We start from the raw sequence: 22,479 nt of genomic DNA on the forward strand, positions 1-22,479 counted from the left end.
CAGAGATTCTGGAGAACATCTGACCTGGCATAAGGCAACTTCCTGTGTTCTTATTGAAGGTTTGGTAATTTGCAAATATAAGTAAATTTAATTGAGAAAACTTGATTCATTGAATAAAAGCAAGGCATTTTAGTGAACAAAAACCTACGGAATTCCTCCACTGTATCAAACTACTTATGCTGCTGTGTCTGTAAACATTTGGGGAGTAGACTGTGACTGCTAGTGATTAGCTGTGGATGACGTTTGCTCAAAAAATTTGGCTTCCTTCCCATTTTGCCTGCTCATCTGTTGGCAGTTGATAACATGGAGAGACATGGGAACCCCAGAACAGTAACGTAACAGCTATCAGACAAGGAAATTAGAGGCTGGGTTCTTTACAAAAAGAGTTCCCCCTCGCTTTCTCCTCCCAGTATAAGCTTGGCATGAGGACCACCTAACAGGGAGATGCCAACTGACTGATAAGAACTTTCTGAACATCATACCTCTTTCATCTTTTCATTGACGGCTTAGTCCAGCTGTGATAATGTAAAAAATAGAGGGCCCTCTAATAGGGGAGAATCAAGGGGAAGAAAATCAAGAAATTGAAGCTGAAGGCAATCCAAGAAATCAGTGGCAAATATTCTTCCACATAAGGTAAAAGAAAATATTATAAGATAGATAGGCTTTAAAGCATCAAATAGCACTCCAGAAAAGCTTACTGTGGATCACAGAAAGATGCAGGTAATCACTAAAGCTATATATTTATTACAGGGACCAACAACACAGAACTACTGAAGTTTTGAAGGCAAATATTTCTGCTTTTGCCTTCTTCAGCTGCTTTGACATGAATCCTTTCCCAGAGCAGCAAAAAGAAGGCAGAAGCTGAAACGTTTTGCTTTAAATCTCTGTTTTGTTAGTCCCTTTAATAGCAGAGATAGATATGTAAATATTTTATTTCTGTAGCACCTAAATTATTGACTGGGGAGCTTTATAAAAAAATATACAGTGAATACAATTCATCCTAAATTAAGCACTTTTAATTCTCATTGATTAGAGTGGGAGTGCTTTAAGTATCTGCTTAACTCCTCCTATTGAACTCAGGGGAACTTACAGCACCATCCTATATGCGTATGTGTGTTTGTTTGTTTGTTTAAGGTTAACATTATTCTCTTGATCTTTATATTTTTTTCAGTTTGCTTTGTCTCCCAGTGGCCAGCATAAGAAAAGAAAGAAAATGAAAGCATCCTCCTTCTCTTCTGATCCAGAAATGAGTTCCTTCTTATTCATTGTCACCCTTTTCTTTGTTATTATACCACCTATAAAAAATGTGGCCCCCGGTAAGAATTACTAAGTAGGTGTGACAAAAGTGTAGTTGTTCCTGGCTTGAATGTTTTGTTTTCCTCTCAAAGGGACAAAGAAAAAAATATTAACAACCTAGATACAATATTCTTATACAATGAGAATTACATAACATTAAAATGTAATTTTTACATTACAATGAGAATGTAAGTCATGGCATGCTGAATCAGACCTGAGGTCTAACTAGAGCCACATCTGCACTATACATTTAAAGCAGTATCATACCTCTTTAAACAGTCGTGGTTTTCCCTAAAGAATCCTGGGAAGTGTAGTTTGTGAACGGTACTGAGAGTTGCTAGGAGATTCCTATTCTCCTGAGATCTACAAATCTCAGAGTGGCGTCAGTTGCTCTTCGCAGGAAACTCTGAGAATTGTAGGTCTGTGGTATCCTAACAACACTTAGAAACCTTAACAAACTACAGTTCTCAGGATTCTTTGACGGCAATCCATGACTTTTAAAGTGTTATAAGAGTGCTGTACTGTAGATGTATAGTGTGGATGTGGTCATGACAGTTGGTGTTTATTTTCCTTTCAGTAATAGGGCTGCAGACACGACTAGTTGCTTTAAAAGTAGCCAGACTGTTTTCTCTGGCTGTGTTTTGAAACAACTGCCCATAGCAAAGCTTTGTGTCTGCCTGAGCCTACAGCAAAGTGTTCATTAGACATACATGGAGCTGCAGTGGGGTTGATGCCAATCAGCTTTGAAGTCTGGCTGAATCTGACTTCAGGGTCAAATGTGCTGGAGCTGCAACTTCCAAGGTAAATCAGGGAGCAGTTTTAGTAGCATCATGTGTCCCCACATTCAGAAAATGGAGGGGTAACTGAAGCCAGCATAGCTGCAAGTGTATCTCTACCCTAGGTTCCAAAAGACTGCATAAACTGATACCACTATTTCTGTTTGCCCTCAATCTAGCATCAGGCCTTGCTCCTCTCATTTCCATTGAAGGTTATCAGGACAAAGGGATCCGAGTGGTTTGTCAATCCAGTGGTTGGTTCCCGAAGCCTGAGATCCTGTGGAGAGATCCTAAAGGGAGGCATCTGCCTTCACTGGCTAAAAAAATTTCCATGGAGGACAATGGGCTGTTCAAAGTACAGAATGACATCATTCTAATGGGAAGTTCAAATCAGAACTTAACCTGTGTTGTCAGGAACATCCTCCTTAACCAGGAAAAGGAATCAACTATTCATATAGCTGGTAAGTTGGCAAGAAATTTTGTCACTTATTCTGTATTTTGAAGCTGTGAATCTGATGTGGAGTTAGGGGACAATTCTGAAGGCAGCCAGGCTAGCTATTGACACCAAAATATACTAGAGAGAAAACTCTGCGATATATTTCTTCCTTAGCTCAAAGCTCTGCTCCCAGATGTTTGGCTGGGAGAACAGTTTTGGAACTAAAAAAGGACCAGAGAGAAAAGGCTACGTGGCCTGTCTCTATGCAGCATCTTCTGCTTAAAGTGGACCTGTCCCAGGCTGCTTAGGATAAAAAGAAGAAAAATGAGAAAAAAATCTGATAACATGATATAACATTACAGTAGGGCCCCGCTTTACGGCGCTTCGCTTTACAGTGTTTCGCTAATGCAGCGGTCTCAATTAGACACAATTAGACTAAAGCCCCACTCATATGGCGCTTGTTCCGCTTTTATGGCGGTTTTCGGGCATTGCGCGCCATTCTATTCAATGAGTTCTGCTTTACAGTGGTTTTTGCTTTATAGCGGGGGTCCGGGACGTAACCCGCCATATGAGTGGGGCCCTACTGCAGTTTACATTTAAAGCACATCCCCCCCAAAAGGATCCTGGGAACTGTAGTTTAAGGGAGTTGGGAACTGCAGCTCTGTGAAGGGCAAGCTACGGTTCCCAGATTTTTTGGAGGAAGCCATGTGCTTTATATGTATGGTGTGTGCACAGATTGTTTGTGCAAGTATTTTTGTGTAAGATCCAAATATACTTAGCCAGTTTGGGCTTTGAAACCTAACTCAACAGAATAGAATGGTTTATGGTAAACTACTACCAAACCATTATAAAACAAATGCTGTTAGCATTGAATTGTAGGATTTCTGAAGGGGTAGAATGGTGAAAGTGAATGGGGTTATTGTGGTCCAAGGAGTGGAAGAAAGAAGGAACCAACCACTTTTTGGGCCACAAACTTCTTGGATTCCTGTGTCCTGTAACCAGCATTGGAAATGAGAGGTTCAGGGTCTGGTCCTAGATTTGAGACAAACACGAATGAAATAAGTATAAGTAAAGTGGTATCAGTTTATTCAAAGACCCCATCAGTACTATTATACCACTTTAAACAGTCATGGCTTCCCTCAAAGAATCCTGGAAACTGTAGCTTGTTAAGGGTGGTTAGAGTTGTTAGGAGACCCCCTGTCACTCTCATAAAGCTACAATTGCCAGAGTGGTTTAACACAATCAGTCCCTCTTACCAGGATTTTTTGAGGGAAGCCATGACTGTTTAAAGTGGTATTATACTGCTTTAAATCTCTAGTGCAGATAGGGCCAAAGCCTTTTCTAGAATCCATTCCAAAAAAGAATAAATAATAGGGCATGCCTGGGATTGAGGCTGCATACACACAATATTTTATTCTAGAATCAATGGAGTCTGAATGCTTATTGTTTTTCTACATAGTTCACACATATTCTAGAGACTTATTGTGTATTTTCTGTCCCTGAAAAGTGCTTTTTGAGAAGCTGGTTTCATTCTGATAAATAAAAGCTCATTGCAGATTGATTCTGCATTGCTGCAGTAAGTCCATTTGCATACTGATGTAAGTGGTTCCAGCAATGGTGTGTGTGTGTGTATCCACACCTGCCCAATGACATTGTAGGTGGGTGTATACCAAGATAGCAATCCACACTTCTTCATTCACCTGGGGCATGTGCAGAGAGGAAAAGGTGTGGATAACCTAATCAAGGGGAGTTTTTTCAAGTATGTACCAAGTAACCACACCCACCCTTATGGATGGCAGGGTCTAGAATCAATGTGGATTGAAAGCAGCATGTTAAGGATGAGCATGAACTATTCTGGACTGAGAAAAAGTAATTTTTTGTGTTACAAATGGGTTAGTGCATAAGCAGGCCTGAATAGTTCATCCACCCCACTCCTTATGTAAGGAATGAGGCAGAAAGTTCTGTGACAGACTGCTGTTCTGTTCATTTGGCAAAGGTCTTGCATACATACTGGTAGGCAGTAGTGTCTGGCGCTCATTGGGAATGGTGAGGTGGAAGGCAGGGAGAGTAGCAATAGGTGGAGCAAGAGTCAGTGAGAGACAGAACCATGCCCTGACTGGTTATAAGACAGCAGACAGGTGGAGGTTAGCTCTAGGCAGATTGGGGTTGGTGGGGTAGTGTCTCATTCACTTTGATGGACCAGCCTGCATTGTTGGTAGTCTGTGCTGGATAAAGGAAGAATAGAAATAGTCAGTACTATATTATAATACATTCAATTGAAATAATTATTGATTAAAATAATTATTGATTCAGGATCTAGGGGAATGGAGGACTTTTACTGTGACAGTTGGGGAACATTTGAAGTTCCTCCCATTATTAGGAATTTCTTGCAGGAGAGGAGGCTTATTAAAGTGATATTCAGCAACCCACGGATGTAGAACCAGTATGCAGTTTGGAGATACATTAAAACTTATGCAATATGATCAGAAGGGGAATTAAACACTGACAATGTGAGTGGAGGGTACTGCCAAATATTTGGAATATGTTTTACTTTTCTTTAATTTGGAAACCTGGGTTTATAATAACTTCGGTCCTTGTTTTGTTTTCAGATCATTTCTTCCCAAAGATCTCTCTGTGGATAGTGGGTCTGTGTGTGTCCCTCATGGCTGTGCTTGGCTTCATTATCTTAGTTATTTACCTGTTTAATATAAACAGTGAGTACACAGGAAGCTGCTTTGTGTTGGGTGTGTGATTAGTGTCATTATGTGGTTTAGTCACTAGATGGCAGTGGAATAAGTTCTATACTGGTGGAGTTAGGATTTTCCTGCTGCTGTTCCCTTTTTGTCACATCCACACTTTACAGTGAATGCACTTTTGTACTTACAGAGAATCCTGGGACCTGTACTTTGGTAAGGGGGCTGGAAATTATAGATCTGTATGGTGCAGATGTGAAGAGAGAGAGAATAAAGTTCTTTTCTAGCTTCCTGACTTGTCCTCCAGACAATCTGGTTATTTAGCATGCATCCTGATTTGCTTACGTGAAGCTTATGCGGAGGTTAGATTGGGGGGGGCAGGCATCCTTTTTATTGTGCAATCATTATGATGTGTGGTTATGATGGCATTGGGACAGTAACATGAGATCCCGCTTTCCATGCTGTTTGCAAAAAAATTGAGGACGTACTGCTTCGTTTCTGATCAGTGCATGTCCCATAACTTCCTGCTGAAATTCTGTAATTTTTCATACCACAAATGTTCCAGGTTTTTTTGTCCCACTTTTGTTGACCTGATTTACTTGCAGGGTGTTTCCATGTCTTACTGTTAATCATTGTTCATCCTGCACCTTTCAATGCATTTCCCTCTCACTTTCCAAACTGCAAAAAGGGTGCCTTCAGACTGTCAGTATTTTGTGGGAGGGATTCAGGCACACACTGGAACGTTAGGTTTACACAATTAAAGTGGATTGAACAACAAATCCAGTTTGGAAGTTCAAGTCTGGAGTTCAATCTTGTTTGGTCACTATCTCCCTGCACCCCTGTGGGTCAAATTTGATCGGCAGTTGGTCCTGCCCATCTGTCAAAGTTGGCCCACGGGATGGGGGAGATAAAGATCTGGTCTGTCAGACCAGAAAAGTTCCCCACTCCTGATCTAGGCCACTCTTGTCCCCTCTTTCTGGAGGTGGTCTCAGGGCCAGCCTCCATAGGATGTTAGCCACAAACCACTGCCCTTAAGTGCAGGCTTTATTTGTTTGTTTTTTGAAACCAAACTGGACTGGGACCCTAGTATGAGGAATTGTGGCTTTAATTCTTTGCCTCCGCTGAGGGCCCAAGAGACACTATTACTGTTATGCCAGTTCCAGTGCATCTCCACCTTTATTTTCTGAAAAAGGGGCACATGACACTAGTCAAACCCACCCCTTTTTACTGTAAGACTTGGCGGAATCAGCTCGAGTGCATTTTTTTTATTACCTTCAAAGAGATTTTGCAACTCATCAGCAGATCAACCTGTTCCCCCTTCAGGTGTGGAGGAAAAATAAAGTGTCTAGCATCCACAAAATGCAAGAAAAAGAGGTAAAAAACCAGAATGCTGAAAAGATGTTTATTGTGTACAAAAGTACTAATAAAAATATATGCCAAATTTTTTTTAAAATAGCAAAAGCTTAGGAAATGCTCTGTAGAAGCTCAAAGCCCAACTCGTTTCAGCTTGTGCAACCAAGCCTTCATCAGGGGACACATTGATTTTTCATCAAAATACTGTAGCCAGCTCTTACTAATAGTTTTGTAACCCCTTCAGGTGTGGCCAGAGGAAATGCTTTGCTGTAGGCGACTAATGTGCTCACAGCCTGGATTGGGCCCCCATGCTTATAATTTGTATTATATATATAATTTGTAGGGAACGAGGCTGTCTTTCAGATCCCATCCATTTCAATCTTGCTCCTAGCTGAATACTAGCTGAAAATCAGTGAGCTTTATCCGATGTCAAATAACTGATGGCAAGATCACACACTTAAATTGTTTACAGCAGTAATAATAAATTTTATTTCTATTCTAGGAAAGCTTGCTGCAGAACTGAGTAAGTCAAATTCTCTCTTTTGAAAAAAAAAACATTTAGGCCACAATCCTGTGCAGACTTAAAGAGTGCCTTAATGGGTTTAAATTTCAATAAACATAAGCATACCTAAGAAGAAATAAGTCTATTATTTCCTCAAGATCTAAGTCCTAGTGGTTTTACTTGGACTTCCTCCAGTGAACATGCAGAAAATTGCACTCACTCTGTGTTGGATTGTGGCCTTTTTTAAAAAAATGGGAAAATGTTTTTTGTAAAATTATTTTTTTTTAAGATGAGGCAAAAGTTTGGTTCAGTTAAAGTCAATAGCAAAAACTCTGGTGGCTGAAACGATATACAACTTAAGTGGGTTAAAATAAATGAGCAATGCTCCACTTAAAAAGGTATTTCAAACATTTTCACAGCTTTAAGCGAGAGAAGAAAAAGAAATGTTAGGTAGCAAAGCTGCCAGCTTGTCACTAAAGGGATGTTGGGCTCCCTCCCAACATGATTACAAGAACTGGAGAATTCATCAAATTGAGACATTTAGCCCCAGTTCCTAAAAAAGAGTTTGAATTGTGGGAGCAGGCTGTCCCCATGCACACTCTTCTAGGTGTCTGAGACATTACAAATGATATTCCTTCTAATTAATAATGTCCCTTAAAATTACCATGGATCATCATCATACTCTTTAGTAGACAGCAAAAGCATATATAAGCATGAGCCTAATTTCCATAAACTTCTATTTAATGATATCTCTTTCCCCGTCAATGACCTGGTTGTACATAATGCTAAGCCAAACCATGGCTTAGCACAAACAAGCCATGGTTTGTCTCACTCCAGACAAGTCATGAGCTGTGACCAGAGTTTGTTCTTGGTTTATTGCATGTGGTTTGTCTAGGTTTGAACATAACCTTAAAGCAAACCATGGCTTAGGCTTGGGTAGCACGATGCCAGCAGGACCAGGGGAGGAGCCATATAGCTGTGATCTGCTCTCTGGGAAACTGCATGCTTGCTCATTTGGACTAAACCACAATTTGGGTTAGTGTTACATGGGAACTGGGCCTATGTGTCTTGTTGGGTGACATAGGCTGCATACAGACCATGCCTTTAAAGGACATTTCAAGCATGTTCTCCCCCCCCAACCCCAGGAATCCTGGGAACTGTAGTTTGTCAAGGGTGCAGGGAATTGTAGCCAGGATTTTTTTTGGGGGGGGGGACGTGCTCTAAATGTATGTGGCTGCATATTCACACTATACAACACAGTAAACCACAGTTGTCCCCAATATGATAAAGTCCTCCGTGAACTCATCTGTTCATTCAAATAATGTAGAAAATCACCTTGCATTGACCTAATTATGTCAAAAATAAACATGGCAACTAGGCTGGCCCTCCTGTTAGGCAAGGCGATGAACCCCTTGTCTAAGGTGACGGACCAGGAGAATCAGCAAATTGGTGCCTCCTAGCCCATCTGCCATCGTCTTCACCTGCCTGCAGGGCTGCCCACCACTGCAGATTTGTTCACTTGCTGCTGCTGATGCAGTTGGCCACTGAGTGCTAGCTACACTCTAGCATATCTGCTCTCCACATCTGTAAGGATTAGGATTCTAGGAGCTGTGCCAGTTTGCCACTGCAGTAGAATGGTGGTGGCACTTCTAAAGGGCTTCTCGGGTTTCTGCCTGTCCCTCAGTCTGAGGATGGGCCTTCTCAAGTGTAGCATTGTGGAAGAGGTGGACTTAAGAGTGCCTGGGAAACTTTCAGCAGTGTATACCAATGCTATGGCAAATACTGTTTGAAGTTTAACAATAGTATTGTGAAACTAAACACTATTTTCCACTGTCACAAGGCAGTGGAGGCACAGGCAGTCTGTGGGAGCTATCTTACCCAAAATGCCTTGCTCTGAGTAAGGGCGCTTCCTCAGAGTGAGATATTAGGGGTGTTCACATGTTACCTTCAATGAGAGTACAATCTGTATACACAAATAGTTGAATTGTACACTTATACAATGATCCACAGTAACATTCGATGAGTGTACAGTCTGTCTTCCTTTGTACACAATAGATGAGCTGTACAACTCGGCAATAGTGTACTCTTTCACACAAATGAGTGTATTGTTTAGAAGACACCTTGGCAATTACACTTTATATAAATAAATAATAATGTGTGTGTGTGTGTGTGTGTAGAAACAGCTTGTACCTGTGTTCAGTATAAGGTGTGAACAAGCCTATTCTGAGGCAAATTGGCCCAGGATAGTCTAGAAGGGCCCACACTGCTGCCGCATCACAGTAATGGCAGCAAAAACAATTCAAAACAAGATTCAGAGGAGGCAGCAGCAGAGGTAGGTGCACCAGGGGAACAGGATGTGGCAGGTCCAACTGCCTCAGGGGACACAATGTCTTGTGCTAGGCTTGCATAGAAACACTGTTGTTTTTATTTAAGGTGCCCAAGATACATATTTTCATATGAATGTTAATTTTTTGTTATGTGCTTGCTTTTAGGTTGGAGGAACATGGTGATGCCAATAGAAAAAGGTAAATAGTTGTCCTGTTTTCATCTACATGATTTTGTATCGTTATTTATTGTTCTAGGCATGAATTCTGTCACTCCTCCCTGATGGGGAATTTTTGATATTAATTTCTGATGTGTCAAAGTGACCATGGTGTGATTTTTACCACATGGAGAGTGGGAAGGGATGGGGAACATGTGAGGTGAATATTTCATGTGGTGAGATCTGGGACTCACCATGTAATGGAGTTCGATGTATTCAGTCACATTTTTGGATTATGACCACAGTGGATTCTCAGTTGTTGATATTTTGATATCCTTCTTTAAGGAAATAGTGCTGCTGTGGATAAATTTCATTTTCCCCCCAGCAGTCAATATATGCAATAGATGATTTCTAGAAAAATGCAATTCTTCCTTCTCACTGCCTGATAATATTACCACATTAGTGTCATGTGGAGTAGGACTGTGCAGTTGCCATTCACATAATTAGTCCAAGATTTGTCGTAGACTCTTGGGGAGTGTGGTAGAGAGATTTGCAGAGAATCTTGAAGTTTGTATGTGTTTCAGGCCCATGTAGGTACACATTTAACTTGGGTAGATGTGCAGTGATGGCCATCAGCTTGGATGGCTTTAAAAGAGGATTAGACAAATTCATGGAGGATAAGGCTATCAATGGCTACTGGCCATTATCCCAATGCTCTGCCCCCCACAGTTAGAAGCAGTATGTGTACAAATACCAGTTGCTGGAAACCACAGGAGGGGAGAGTGCTCTTGGGTTCAGGTCCTGCTTGTAGGCTTCCCGTAGACATCTGGTCAGCCATTGTGAGAACATAATGCTGGACTAGATGGGCCTCTAGCCTGATCCAGCAGGATCTTCTTATGTTATGCCCATTATGTTGCATAAATACTGTAATTGCCATTTTTCAAAGTGACTAAGACATGAATGAAAATGGAAATGGACTGTCTTCAAGTTGATTCTGACTTATGATGATCTTATGAATAGGGTTTTCATGGTAAGCTGTATTCAGAGGGGGTTTACAGCACCCCAGGTGTGTCTGGCACTTTCACTGTAGGGTTTTCACCGAATGCTGAAGACTCACCTCTTTATGCTGGCCTTTGACACTTGAGATGCCTATTTTCAGGACCCACCCTATTCTTCCAATCATAATTTCTTTTAAACTGTTTTTAATATTACATTTTAAATTCTTGTGACCCGCCCTGGGACCTTGTGGTGAAGGGCAGGTAATAAATCAAAATAATAATAATATGCTGCTGCAAAAGCAGAGCCATTAGGATGGCAGGGGAAATGAGGATTAAGCTGGTACTGAAGTGAGACGCTGCAGTGGCTCAGTTTTCCTTTTGCAATGGTGTTCTCCCCCTCCACGTTTTAACTGAGCAGGAGAAGCTGCAGCTGAGCTAGCTCTAGAATGAGGCAGGACGGTCAGCGGATGGTGCTCCCACATCTGCCACCCATAGAACTCCCTCCAGTCACTGCTGCTGTACTCTGGCTGGCCTGCACCAGCCACAGTCCTGCAGCTGCTTCTACGGCCCACTGGAATGAAGTGCTGCTACTGTGAGGGAAGCAGCTAGTAGCATGCCAGCAGGGCTCTCTGTATCCATTACAATTCACTCTCAGGAGAAGGTCCTTCTTCTGTGCAAAGTATTGTGGCTGAGATGGCCCCCAAGACTGCCTGTGTTACCACTGCGATGGTGGCAAATGCTGTGTAAGGTTTAATACAAAATGTGTATGTTTCAAGCTGCACTCTTTTTCAGGGATACTTATATAGGTTTATAAATATATTCAATGTTTGTCTTGATACTGCTGTTAATGTATGGCATTTTTAATTATTTCATTTGTGGTTTTAATATTGTATATTGGATTTCTTTTGTAAGCTGCTTGGAGAATTTGTTTGAACTGAAGAATGGGCTAGAAGTTTATTATTATTATTATTGTGGCAATGTGGGGGCACAGAGATACCTCATCCACAGTGCCTTGCTCTGAGGAAGGACTTTTTCCTCAGAATGAGTTGTGGTGGGCCCCAGCGTAACTATGAGGATCACAACTCCTAACAACTCTCAGCACCCTTCACAAATTACACTTCTCTGGATTCTTTGGGAGAAGCCATGACTGTTTAAAGTGGAATAATACTGGAATAAATGTATGGTGTGAACAGGGGTGTAGTCATCCAGGGTCATGGGGGGATCATAGACCCGATACTTTTTTGGGAGCAGGGTCCCAGCCAGGTCCCTATGTATGAGCCAATCAGCATGCAAAGGGGGCATGTTAGCCACTGAGAAGAGGTGAGCCAGCCACTGACTCTTCTTAATAGCTAACACTCCCCCTCCCCCTTCATGCTCGTTGGTTCGTAGGGACATCTGTTGTAATAGAGTGTGGATTCAAAGATGAAATGGAGAGCAAGGGAGATGAGCGAATGTGGAAAGTGGACGTGGCTATGAGGGAGTGTGGCTGTGACTTTCATGAAGAGACCCTGCGCTTCTAAATTTGCACTACTGCGTGTAAGTGTAGCCCAGGTCAGGGAGGAGGTGGCAGCAGTCACAACTGTGAGGGGTGGAGGAGAGGAGGCAGCAGTCAGAGAAAGCAGTGGCAGCCTGCCTCAGGCAACTTAATGTGTTCTTCTGGCCCTGAAGTATAGCGCTATCTGGTGAACACTTTCATTTTCTCCCTCCCTCCACAGTGGGGAGGAGAGCCTGGCTGGGAGTCCAGAGTCTGTGAGTTCAAATGTGAGTTTGTGTCTCCTGGGTGTCAAGGGCCAGCTAAAGATCACCCCCACAGTGAGTGGCTCAAGGGTTATGTGCTCTGCCGAAGCTGCATAGTTCTAAGGAGCCCAGTTGCCCCCAGCTGGCAGCTGCGGACAAGGGAGGGGCTGGCTTGTGCATCTGTGGCAAGGTGAGCAGGCCCTGGCCAGCTGGGGAAGACTAGCCTCAGAGGGAGGCAATGGTAAACCCCTCTGAATACCGCTTACCTTGAAATCCCTATTCATAGGGTCACCATAAGTCAGGATCTATCAATGGCTATCAATGGCTACTAGCCATGATGGCTGTGCTCTGCCACCCTAGTCAGAGGCAGCATGCTTCTGAAAACCAGTTGCCGGAAGCCTCAGGAGGGGAGTGTTCTTGCACTCGGGTCCTGCTTGCGGGCTTCCCCCAGGCAACTGGTTGGCCACTGTGAGAACAGGATGCTGGACTAGATGGGCCACTGGCCTGATCCAGCAGGCTCTTCTTATGTTCTTAGGATCAACTTGAAAACAGTCCATTTCCATTTTCCACCTTCCTCATCCCTCCCTCTCTTCTTCCTGACTTGTGCCTCCTCCTTCTTTCTCTCTCTCACATCCCCTTCTATCCTGCAGCAAACGTAACTCTGGATCCAGACACGGCAAACCACGACCTGATCCTGTCTGCAGACCGGAAGAACGTCATACAAGGCTTCATGTGGCACAGCCTGCCTGACAATCCCCAGAGATTTAATGCCGAGCGCTGTGTGTTGGGAAGGGAGGGGTTTTCTTCAGGAAGGCATTACTGGGAAGTGGAGGTGGGCGAGGAAGGGTACTGGGCTGTGGGGGTGGCTAGATATTCTGTGAAGAGGAAAAGGCGGCTTAGCCTGGACCCCAAGGAAGGGATCTGGGCTGTGGAGAAGTGTCGGATCCAATACCAAGCTCTCACCATCCCCAAGACCCCTCTGTTTCTGCGGAAGAGACCCAGGAAACTTGGGATTTACTTGGACTATGAGATGGAGCAAGTGGCATTCCACGACGTCTATCACAAGGCACCCATCTTCACATTCCTCTCAGTTGCTTTCAATGGGGAGATGATCTATCCTTTTCTGCATGTGGGGGTGGGATGCTGGCTTAAACTGTGCCCCTGAGACCTTCTTTGCATAAGGATCAGTGAGCAAAGTAGACATGACACAGCCATCACTGACACAGAATTGGGTCTTCAAAGGTCATTTAGTCCAACCCCTTGCTGATGCAAAGGATCTACTACTAACGGTGGCCATTGGTCAGGGATGATGAGAGATGTCATTCAGCAACACCTGAAGGGCTACACGTTGGCCACCCCTGAATTGAAGCTTTTAAGCTGAGTAATTAACAGCATAATCCTAACCATATTTACTCAGAAGTCAATAGAATTCAATGGGGCTTAATCTCACACTTACCTGGAGCTATGTCCCATTACATTCAATGGGATTTCTGCGTAGATGCATATAGGGACTGTGCAGTAAATGCAATACCCTCTTATCATTGAGGTATCAGTTTAAAGCCATTTTATTCTCTTCAGTTTTAAGCAAGTAACGATATATTTGTCATTTGTCGCCTACGTAGTTTACTGCTGATGGTTCTATTACTGTCATGTGTCTTTTAATAATAATACTTATCATTTGTATAATCTTTCCAAGAGTTCAAAGCACTTCACATGTATTATGTATTTGTAATCCTTATAACAGTCCTGTAAGTAAGACAAGGATGGGCAACCTAAGGCTCTTAGCTTAATTTCATGTGGCTCTCAGACTAATTTCACAAGCCCTCTGCAAGTGATCAGTTCACATCTTTGGCAAGGTGATCTCCCCCACCTGCAGGGAAAAAGAGGGAGAGAAAGTGAGAGAAGGAAATATCAGCTGGCCAAGGTAAGTTTTAAACCAGGGACTTCCAGATTCATCCCTCAAGTCATGTAGCCACTACACCAAACCATCTCTTACAACGCTACCTCTCAGCTTGTTTAGAGACTGATTACTTTAATTTGTGTGCATTTTATCTGACACTGTTTTGTTTTGGATTGTAAGATATCCTGAAGTCTTTCCAATGGTACCAGGATATAAATGTTTAAATAAAGAAGTTTTTTTTAAAAAAACCACATAGTTGGGAGTTACCTTGAAAAGGTTTGTATTGTGTACTGTACCGATGCAACCTAGGTCACATCAACACTGTAGTTTACCCATAACAGAGCTACAATTCCCAGCACCCTGAACAAACTACAGTTCCTAAGTTTCTTTGGGGGAAGTCATGTGCTTTAAAAGTATGGCGTGGAAGTGACCTCAGGTTATCAAATAACAGAATCATTCTCGATGCATATGTGCCTACTCGAGCCCTTTGATCTGCAGAACAGGCACTGTCACATGTGCTGCATAATGCTTGTTCTGCACTTGTAAGAAATGGTTCTTTTAGTGTGGCAGCACCTACTCTTTGGAACTCCCCATCTACTGACATCAGGCAGGCGCCTTCACTGTATTCTTTTTGGCACCTGCTTAAAACTTTTTTGTTTAGGCAAGTGTATCCAGACACATAGATGCTGATGTGTTTTAATTTTTTTAGTCTGTTGCTGTTTTGCTTTTGAAATGTTTTTAATTGTTTTTAACACATCAATAATTTTAATGTATTTTGTAAACTGCTTAAAGGCTTTTTACAGTCAAAACAGTATATAAATTTTGTCAAATAAAATAAAATAAAGTGCAAATTCTGTAGAGAGAACAGGCTTACCAACAGTCTCACTTCTTAGCAACTGTTTCAGATGGCAGCAATTGGTAAATCAGAAACGTAGAGTTTTCTTTTGTTTTAAATGTGAAAGAGAAAGTCCCTTTGTTTCCTTGAGTGTTCTGGTTAGGAGTTCCAGCTCAGCCATGGAAGCAGAACTCCATCTAGGTCCTCCACCCTATTTATTTATGTATTTATTAAATTTATATCCCACCTTTCCTCCCAGAAGGAGCCCAAACAAAAACACTTAAAAGCACTTTAAAACATCTTAAAAGCAAAACATCTTTAAAAACATATTAAAACAAAACTTCCTAAAACATCTTTTAAAAAACATCTGTAAAAGCAACTCCAGGACAGACACAGATTGCGATAAGGCCTCTACTTAAAAGGCTTATTGAAAACCTTTTAAGCCCCATGGTCTAGATTCCCAAACATTTCCTTCCATAGACAAAAATGCTGGAAAAAAAAGAAGGGAGTAGAAAAAGAGGAAGGGCAAACAAGAGATGGATTGATTCCATAAAAGAAGCCACAGACCTGAACTCACAAAATCTGAACAGGGTCGTTTATAACAGATGGCTTATAACAGAGGTTGCTGATTCATGGGGTCGCTATAAGTCCTAAGTGACTTGAAGGCATATAACAACGTAGCGTGCTGCGCTAGATGCTGCGTGGTTTTTTTATTGTTTCTTTTATTTCTTCTATTGTATTTTATAGTATAAAAAATCCATAGAATTCAAATTGTAATACAATACAATAAAATAGAACAAAAAAATAAAAGAAGCAATAAAATTATAAATATGCATGTTTAATGTGGACATGCTGTGGCCCACCTGTATGAAGTTCACGGACCACTGGTCCTCCACAGCCCTGGTCTAACGCCCCCGCACACCCGCATTGAACCAAATGGGACTTTCTTAGGAGTCTGCCTCGGATCTTGTTTCCGTGTTTAGAGAAGGAGGAGGGGGAAGTAGCCACCAGCAGCTGCAGGACGGAAGGAGCGTGCGGCGCAACCGGTTTCCACTCACCCTCGCGCTGCTGACGTAAGGAAAGGAGAAGCAAAGCATCTTTTCGAAAACGAAAGCTTGAGCTGCTTCAACTCGCTCTTCAGAGAGCAGGATGGCTGCGCCGGAAGACCCCGTCAAGAGCCTCCAAGAGGAAGCCACTTGCTCCATCTGCCTGGATTATTTTCAAGAGCCTGTCACGCTCGACTGTGGCCACAATTTCTGCCAAGCCTGCATCGCTCGGCGTTGCGAGACCTCGGAGACCGGGATGGCCTGCCCTCAGTGCCGGGAGCCCGCCCCGCAGAGGAGTTTCCGCTTGAACAAGCAGCTGGCCGGCTTGGTCGAACTTGTCAAGCAGTTGAAGTTTGACCATCAGGCGGGAACAAGGGCGAGCATGTGCGAGAGGCACAAGGAGGCTCTGAAGCTGTTTTGCGAAGAGGACCAGGCGGCTATTTGTCTGGTCTGCCATCTGTCTCGGGAACACCGAGGTCATGCTTGCTTCCCCCTGGAGGAAGCCACTCAGGAGTACTTGGTAGGAAAGTCCTCTCAATGTAGCGTTTTGTTCTAAAGCAGCAGTGGGTTTCCAGAGGTGGGTGATATAATTCACAGCAGTAGTGTAGTGGCAGATTCAGAAGTGTAGGGTCCTTTCATGATAGTTACAGCCACCTCCCCTCCCGTCCCCCCTCCTTTTGCTGCTGGGTTGAGAATTAGATCCTTGTTAATTCTTTTCCCACAACAACAGACATCCCTAGGAGCCAATCAGCATGAAAGGGACGAATGTTAGCTACTAAGAAGAGGCTTCTCAGTGGCTGGCTCACTTCCTTTCACTCTGATTGGCTCCAATCAGCAGGAAAGGACAAAGACGCATGTTAGAAGATACTTCTCAGTGGCCAACACACTCTTCTGTCATGCTGATTGGCTCATAGGATGCTGGAGGGACCCTGCTAGGACCCTGCTCCCCAAAAAGTGGTCCAAGACCCCCCGCCCGAGTCCCTGGACAACTATACCCCTGATTCACAGTGATAAGTGTCTTGCGATGGATATGAACATAGGAAGCTGCCTTATAAAGCGTCAGACCCACGATCCATCAGTATTGTCAACACTGACTGGCAGTGGCTCTCCAGGGTTTCAGGGAGGGGTCTCCCCCACCTGTATCTGGAGGTGCCAGGGATTGAATCTGGGGCCTCCTGCATGGAAAGCAGATGCTCTGTCACTGAGCTAGGATCCTTCCCTGCTATTTTTGGAGCGGAGAGCCTCATGTCACAGTGAGTTACTGTGGCATGAGAGTTTCTTAACCTCTAAAATGGCGTGTATATCTGTCTCGATTCAGTCTCTACTTTGTTGTTTCAACATACTGAGATCTGATTCGCACATCACTCAATACTTGATTACTGAGAAAAGGATAGTTTGTGGTGTTAACATGTGAACTGGCTCCTCTGGAGAAAATGGTGTTTGGGGTGAGCTGACATGAAAGCTGTGACTTTTGAGCTGTGATACCTGTTTCACATACAGGGAAGTCATTGCTTGATGTTGCATAACATAGCATTTCATCTGGAATATGTGAATTTATTTGTTGCAAATAGAGGCCAATGAAATTTTGCAGTCATTTAGGGAGAACATAGCCTTTCTCTCCCAACAGTGGCTCTTGGTTTTCTGGAGGGAGAGGGATTATATGACAACCTCAGAAGAGCCCAGCTGGATCAGACTGAGAGCTCACCTTGTCCAACTTCTGGTCCTGCTTCTACCAGTAGTCAATCGGATGCACATCACCACAGCATGAAAAATTATTTATTTATAAATATATTTGTATACCACTATTTCATTAAAACATCAGAGGCTTACAAGTTCAAAACAAGACAAACAACAGCTGTACAATAAAAACATTAAAAATACAATAAAAACAAAGGGCAGCTATTGCAAAAGGACATCTTTTTAATTGCCTTTCATAAGCCTGGCAGAACAGAAAGGTTTTCAGCAGGTGTTTAAAAGTTAAAACAGAAGGCGCCTACTGAATCTCTGTTGGCAGAGCATTCCAGAGAACTGGGCCAATGACACTGAAGGCTTGGTTTCGTGTCAATGTGAAACGAGCCTCGCCAACTCGGGGGATGACCAAGGCCACTCCTGCAGATAATCTTGGTGACTGAGCTGGGATCTAAGGGTTCAGGCAGTCCCTAAGATATCCTGGATCTAAGTTGTTCAGGGCTTTCTCAGTTAATACAAGGACCTTGAACCTAGCTTGATAGGAATGGGCAGCCAGTGCAGATGTTTGAAGAGTGGTTTCGTGTGTTGTCAACTATGTGTTCCCATCAGCAGTTTGGCTGCCTCATTTTGCACCAGCTGGAGCTTCCAAACTAGGGTGAAGGGCAGCCCCACATAGGCTTCCCATGCTGCTGTGCTTAGCAGCTGGTATTCAGTGATATGCTGCTTCTGAGCATAGAGGTTCTATCACTATCTGCTTTTAGCCACCAGGCAAAAACATTATTCACCCAGTCTGGGGTGAACAATGAGGTGAAAACAAATCAAAAGCAAAAGCACAGATGACAATAATTGCATTATTAACAGGTCATTATGTTTACAGTCCACCCCCCCACTATTTCAGGATGGCCCTTCACACATCTGATGGAGCAGACTCCAGTCCATGGAAGCTTATGCCATAATAAAATTGTTGGTCTATGAGGTGCCACAAGAGTCTTTATTGATTTTGCTGCAAGAGTCTTAACATGGCTATACCTCTGCAAAATTTAGAGTTGTGTCGAATTCTTAGTAAGACAAAACTAATGGGTAACTTAAGCTATAATGGAGCAATGTTACAAATGTTAACTATTTTGGGGCAGACATCGAAGCAAATTGAAAGACAGTCAACAAGAGCTTAACAGTTCAGAATGAGTAACCTCTCATTTTTCACCCTGGTATACGTGATTCCACAACCAATAGCATTTGTTATTTCTGGTATACAGGTATCAGTGGAAATAAGATTTCCCTAGAGAGACAGTGGCCTATATATGCTGATGAGGCCAGGGAGATGTGCCTATAATAATGCGCTGGAATTTCTTTGTATATAGACAGGGGCTGTGGTCTGTGAACCTCTGATTCTCAGTTTTGTAAACAAGCTTATGAAAATCTTGTTTTTCTCTTTAGGAAAAAATTCAAACTTGTTTGGGTCTTCTGAAGAAAGAGAAAGCAGAACTGGAGAAGCTTCAAGCAGATGAGCTGACAAAGAGCCAGAAGTACATGGTAAGCTGTTGTCAGTAGAGGCATTGGGAGATTTCGTAGCTGTATTGCAACCTCGGTGTATCTGCCAACCATATGGAGGCAGCACTTAATGGCAAATGTGTGTTATAGTTTTGTAGGAATGTTTTTCCACAGAGGATTAATGTTAGACTCTAGCCCTCTTGCAAGAGAAATCCAGTAAATCTCCTAGTACATTTGGAGTTCCATAACCTGCTGGATTCAGATAACACAGCCAATACAAGCAAGATTGATGCCTCCCTGGTGAGGTGTATCTGTGGTCACATCCACACCATACACATAAAGCACTATTATACCACTTCAACACTTATGGCTTCCTCTATGTAGTTTATTAAGGTTTCTAAGAGTTTCTAAGAGAACATCGCCACCCAGGGAAGGAGAGCCTGCTGTTGCTGCTGCTGTTGGAACACCACCTCCACCACCCTTCCCAGTGGGACTGCTGCCTGGCAGACGTGCCTCCTGCAGGACCAGGTCCCAGGTACCCAGCCAGCTGGGACTAATTTCCATCACCTGTCCCTCTTTGGAGGGATACATAAGCCGGCTGGCTGAGGTGGCCTGGGAGACCCAGTGCCTGCAGGAAGAAGGAGAACATCGCCACCCAGGGAAGGAGAGCCTGCTGTTGCTGCTGCTGCTGTTGGAACACCACCTCCACCACCCTTCCCAGTGGGACTACTGCCTGGCAGACGTGCCTCCTGCAGGACCAGGTTCCAGGTACCCAGCCAGCTGGGACTAATTTCCATCACCTGTCCCTCTTTGGAGGGATACATAAGCCGGCTGGCTGAGGTGGCCTGGGTTTTTGTTTCTTGTTTTGTTTTTGTTTTCTTTTGGGTGCCATTGGTTTTAGCTATGGGTGGGTTCGGTTTCGTTTTATATTGTAGTTCTTGGGTTTTTATGTAGTTTGTATGTTGTATTTTACTTTACCTTGTACGCCGCCTAGAGTGGCCGCTTGTGCGGCCAGATAGGCGGCCTAGAAATAAAATTTGTTGTTGTTGTTGTTGTTGTTGTTGTTAGGAGTCTCCTATTTCCCTCATAGAGCTACAATGTTCAGAGTTCCCAGGAAAACAGGTTGATTGTTACACCACTCTGGGAATTGTAGCTCTGTGAGGCATTAAAATAAAGGGTTTGGTTTAGATGGCTTCCAAAGGACACTTGAAAAGTACCCTTCTGTCTGTCTTACTACTGGCACTGATTATTTTCTTCCTCCCCAACAACCCATATAGTGGGGAGAAAGCAGCCATTGACAGCCATGGTCTGTATTCACATGTTTGTTTGGACATTGTGTTGAATGAGGTGTATTCCTGTATTGAGATGGTTGCAGGATATTTATTTTATAAGATTTATTATCTGCCTTTCACCATGAAGTCTCATAGAAAATATAATTTTAAAACATATAAAAATCACTACAATTATAAAACCCAAAAAACCTGTTCCAAAATGGAACAGAGGAGGGTCACAAAAGATCAAAATACTTTCAAAGGTCAAAGTAAAGAGGCACATGCAATGGAGATGCTAGATGCACCTCTGTGGGGAGAAGGCTGCCACTGTGAGTGCCCTCTCCCAGGCCATCATTCCCTGCACTTCTGAGGGTGGCAAAACTATCCAGAGAGCCCCACCTGCAGATCTTAATGTCCAAGAAGGTTGGTAGGGATGGAAACTGTATTTCAGATATTTGGGGCCTAAATTGTGAATTGGACCCAGATGATCTGAAATGATCTGGCAAAAGAGCAGTTGATTTAAAACAGGGACTATATGAGTTCTAAATAGAACCCCAGCCAGTAATCTGGCCGCTGAATTTTTGACCAGCTGAAGTTTCTGAATCATCCTTGAGGGCAGCCCCACATAGAGCACATTGTGATAGTCCAGTTTGGAGGCTGCCAGAGTGTGGAGCACAGCAGAGAGATAGAGAAATAAGTGTGTGTGGTGGGAATCCTTTGCAAGCCCGTACGGATGAGAGAATAGTGTTTAGCAAGTGACCTTGCTCTTGCTCTTTCCTCCTGTTTCCAGGTCAAAATAATCAAATCAAATCTTTATTGATACAGTCATAGACCAAAAACAGGTCAAAATAATATGGAGAGGCAGCATTGCTGACTTAAAACTCTTTGTCGGTTTCGCCTCTCTTCTCCCCTGGGATCAAATCACCTTTAACAAGTTGCTCCCCTGTGATTCTGTGCATTTGCACGATCTCTAATTCCAGTATTCTTTTGTTTTATTTTACCCCAGAAACAGATAGAAGTTGAGAAACAGACTGCAGTGTCTGCCTTTCAGTGTCTGAGGCATTTTCTAGAGAAGCAAGAGAGACTTCTGCTGGAGCAGCTGGAGCAGCTGAAGGAAGAGTCTGTCAGAATGAGAGGTGAAACTCTCACAAAACTGTCACATGAAGTTACCCACCTCAGTACCCTCATTGCTGAAGTGGAGAAAAAGTGTCGGCAGTCAGCTGGTGAATTCTTGCAGGTAAAGCTAATGGAGCATGCTAGTTCCTCCCCTCTACCCACACATTACCCTCCAGGAGTTGGAGGGTAACCGTCTACAGAGGGAGTCTCCTGTATTTGTGAATATTCCAGTGCAGAACCCTGGAAAAATCAGGGTTCTACATAACATGGGGAACCTCCATGAGTACAAGAGGGTCCCTACTGCCGACAGTTACTTCTTTCACTCATGGAGGGTGATGGGGATGGTGAAAGGGGCAGACGTAGTGGGCTGATTCCTGCTCATGTGTTCTACTAACTCATAAGGATAACGCCTGAACAGGACTCGAGAGTTAATATGTATTTGTGAACTAGTTCTGAAGTTCTGACAATACAGATAGAATCTGCACGTCACTGATGTCGCCTGCAAGTCACTGTAGTCAGTCCACACTTTCTGCTGCTAGTCATGAAGCATTGAATAATCAAGTAATGTGCGTCATGTATGAATCAGTCCTATGGAAAATCGCTGCTATGTAAAACATCCCAGCCTTGTTCGCATTTGGTTGCATCTCAAAAGCTTGTTCCAACCAAGATAACGTTCATACTTTCCTGATGTCAGAGTAAGTAGTTCCTTTTGTGCAAGGTCAATCACAGTTGCTGCTATTATTTATTTATTTATTGGGTTTATTAGTCTCTTGTTACCTGAAGGTCTCCACGACTTACAACATTGCTAAAAAAAACAATATACCATACCATAAAAACAAAATGATAAACAAACCCCCC

At 43.1% G+C, this 22,479-nt stretch overlaps 2 protein-coding genes and 1 long non-coding RNA gene across 9 annotated transcripts in view; 2 read left to right on the forward strand and 1 right to left on the reverse strand.

Annotated features, from left to right (window-relative positions):
* Nucleotides 1-14,415, forward strand: LOC133380904 (butyrophilin subfamily 2 member A2-like). 7 transcript variants are annotated; one of them, XM_061619113.1, is made up of 7 exons: nt 1-59; nt 1,172-1,316; nt 2,252-2,533; nt 5,118-5,222; nt 7,057-7,077; nt 9,549-9,581; nt 12,924-14,415. In XM_061619113.1, exons 2-7 carry the CDS (start codon nt 1,214-1,216, stop codon nt 13,436-13,438), a joined length of 1,059 nt encoding a protein of 352 aa, XP_061475097.1. In that variant the 5' UTR covers nt 1-59; nt 1,172-1,213; the 3' UTR covers nt 13,439-14,415. The 7 variants fall into 7 exon arrangements, with proteins under 7 accessions (XP_061475097.1, XP_061475096.1, XP_061475095.1 ...); XM_061619112.1 differs by lacking the exon at nt 1-59 and adding an exon at nt 244-633; XM_061619110.1 differs by lacking the exon at nt 1-59 and adding an exon at nt 651-720.
* LOC133380914 (uncharacterized) lies at nt 13,823-16,059 on the reverse strand. The gene is made up of 2 exons (XR_009761582.1): nt 15,872-16,059; nt 13,823-14,143 (listed from the first exon to the last, which is right to left on the reverse strand). It is a non-coding gene; the product is annotated as an uncharacterized LOC133380914 (long non-coding RNA).
* Nucleotides 15,981-22,479, forward strand: part of LOC133380895 (zinc finger protein RFP-like) — a 16,747-nt gene continuing 10,248 nt past the window's right edge. Inside the window, exons 1-3 of the mRNA XM_061619081.1 lie at nt 15,981-16,574; nt 19,181-19,276; nt 21,512-21,742. Of these exons, the coding sequence (XP_061475065.1) occupies nt 16,158-16,574; nt 19,181-19,276; nt 21,512-21,742 (744 nt within the window). The 5' untranslated portion in view covers nt 15,981-16,157. The remainder of the gene's footprint in view (nt 16,575-19,180; nt 19,277-21,511; nt 21,743-22,479) is intronic.

This window comes from Rhineura floridana, chromosome 3, assembly GCF_030035675.1.
Source record: "Rhineura floridana isolate rRhiFlo1 chromosome 3, rRhiFlo1.hap2, whole genome shotgun sequence".
Taxonomy (NCBI): Eukaryota; Metazoa; Chordata; class Lepidosauria; order Squamata; family Rhineuridae; genus Rhineura; species Rhineura floridana.

Bases quoted from the DNA above. Each gene is read 5' to 3' on its own strand.
- LOC133380904 (XM_061619110.1), top strand. The intron at 1,317-2,251 runs GTAAGAATTACT...CCCTCAATCTAG, and splicing joins TATAAAAAATGTGGCCCCCG to CATCAGGCCTTGCTCCTCTC. The intron at 7,078-9,548 runs GTAAGTCAAATT...GCTTGCTTTTAG, and splicing joins AAAGCTTGCTGCAGAACTGA to GTTGGAGGAACATGGTGATG.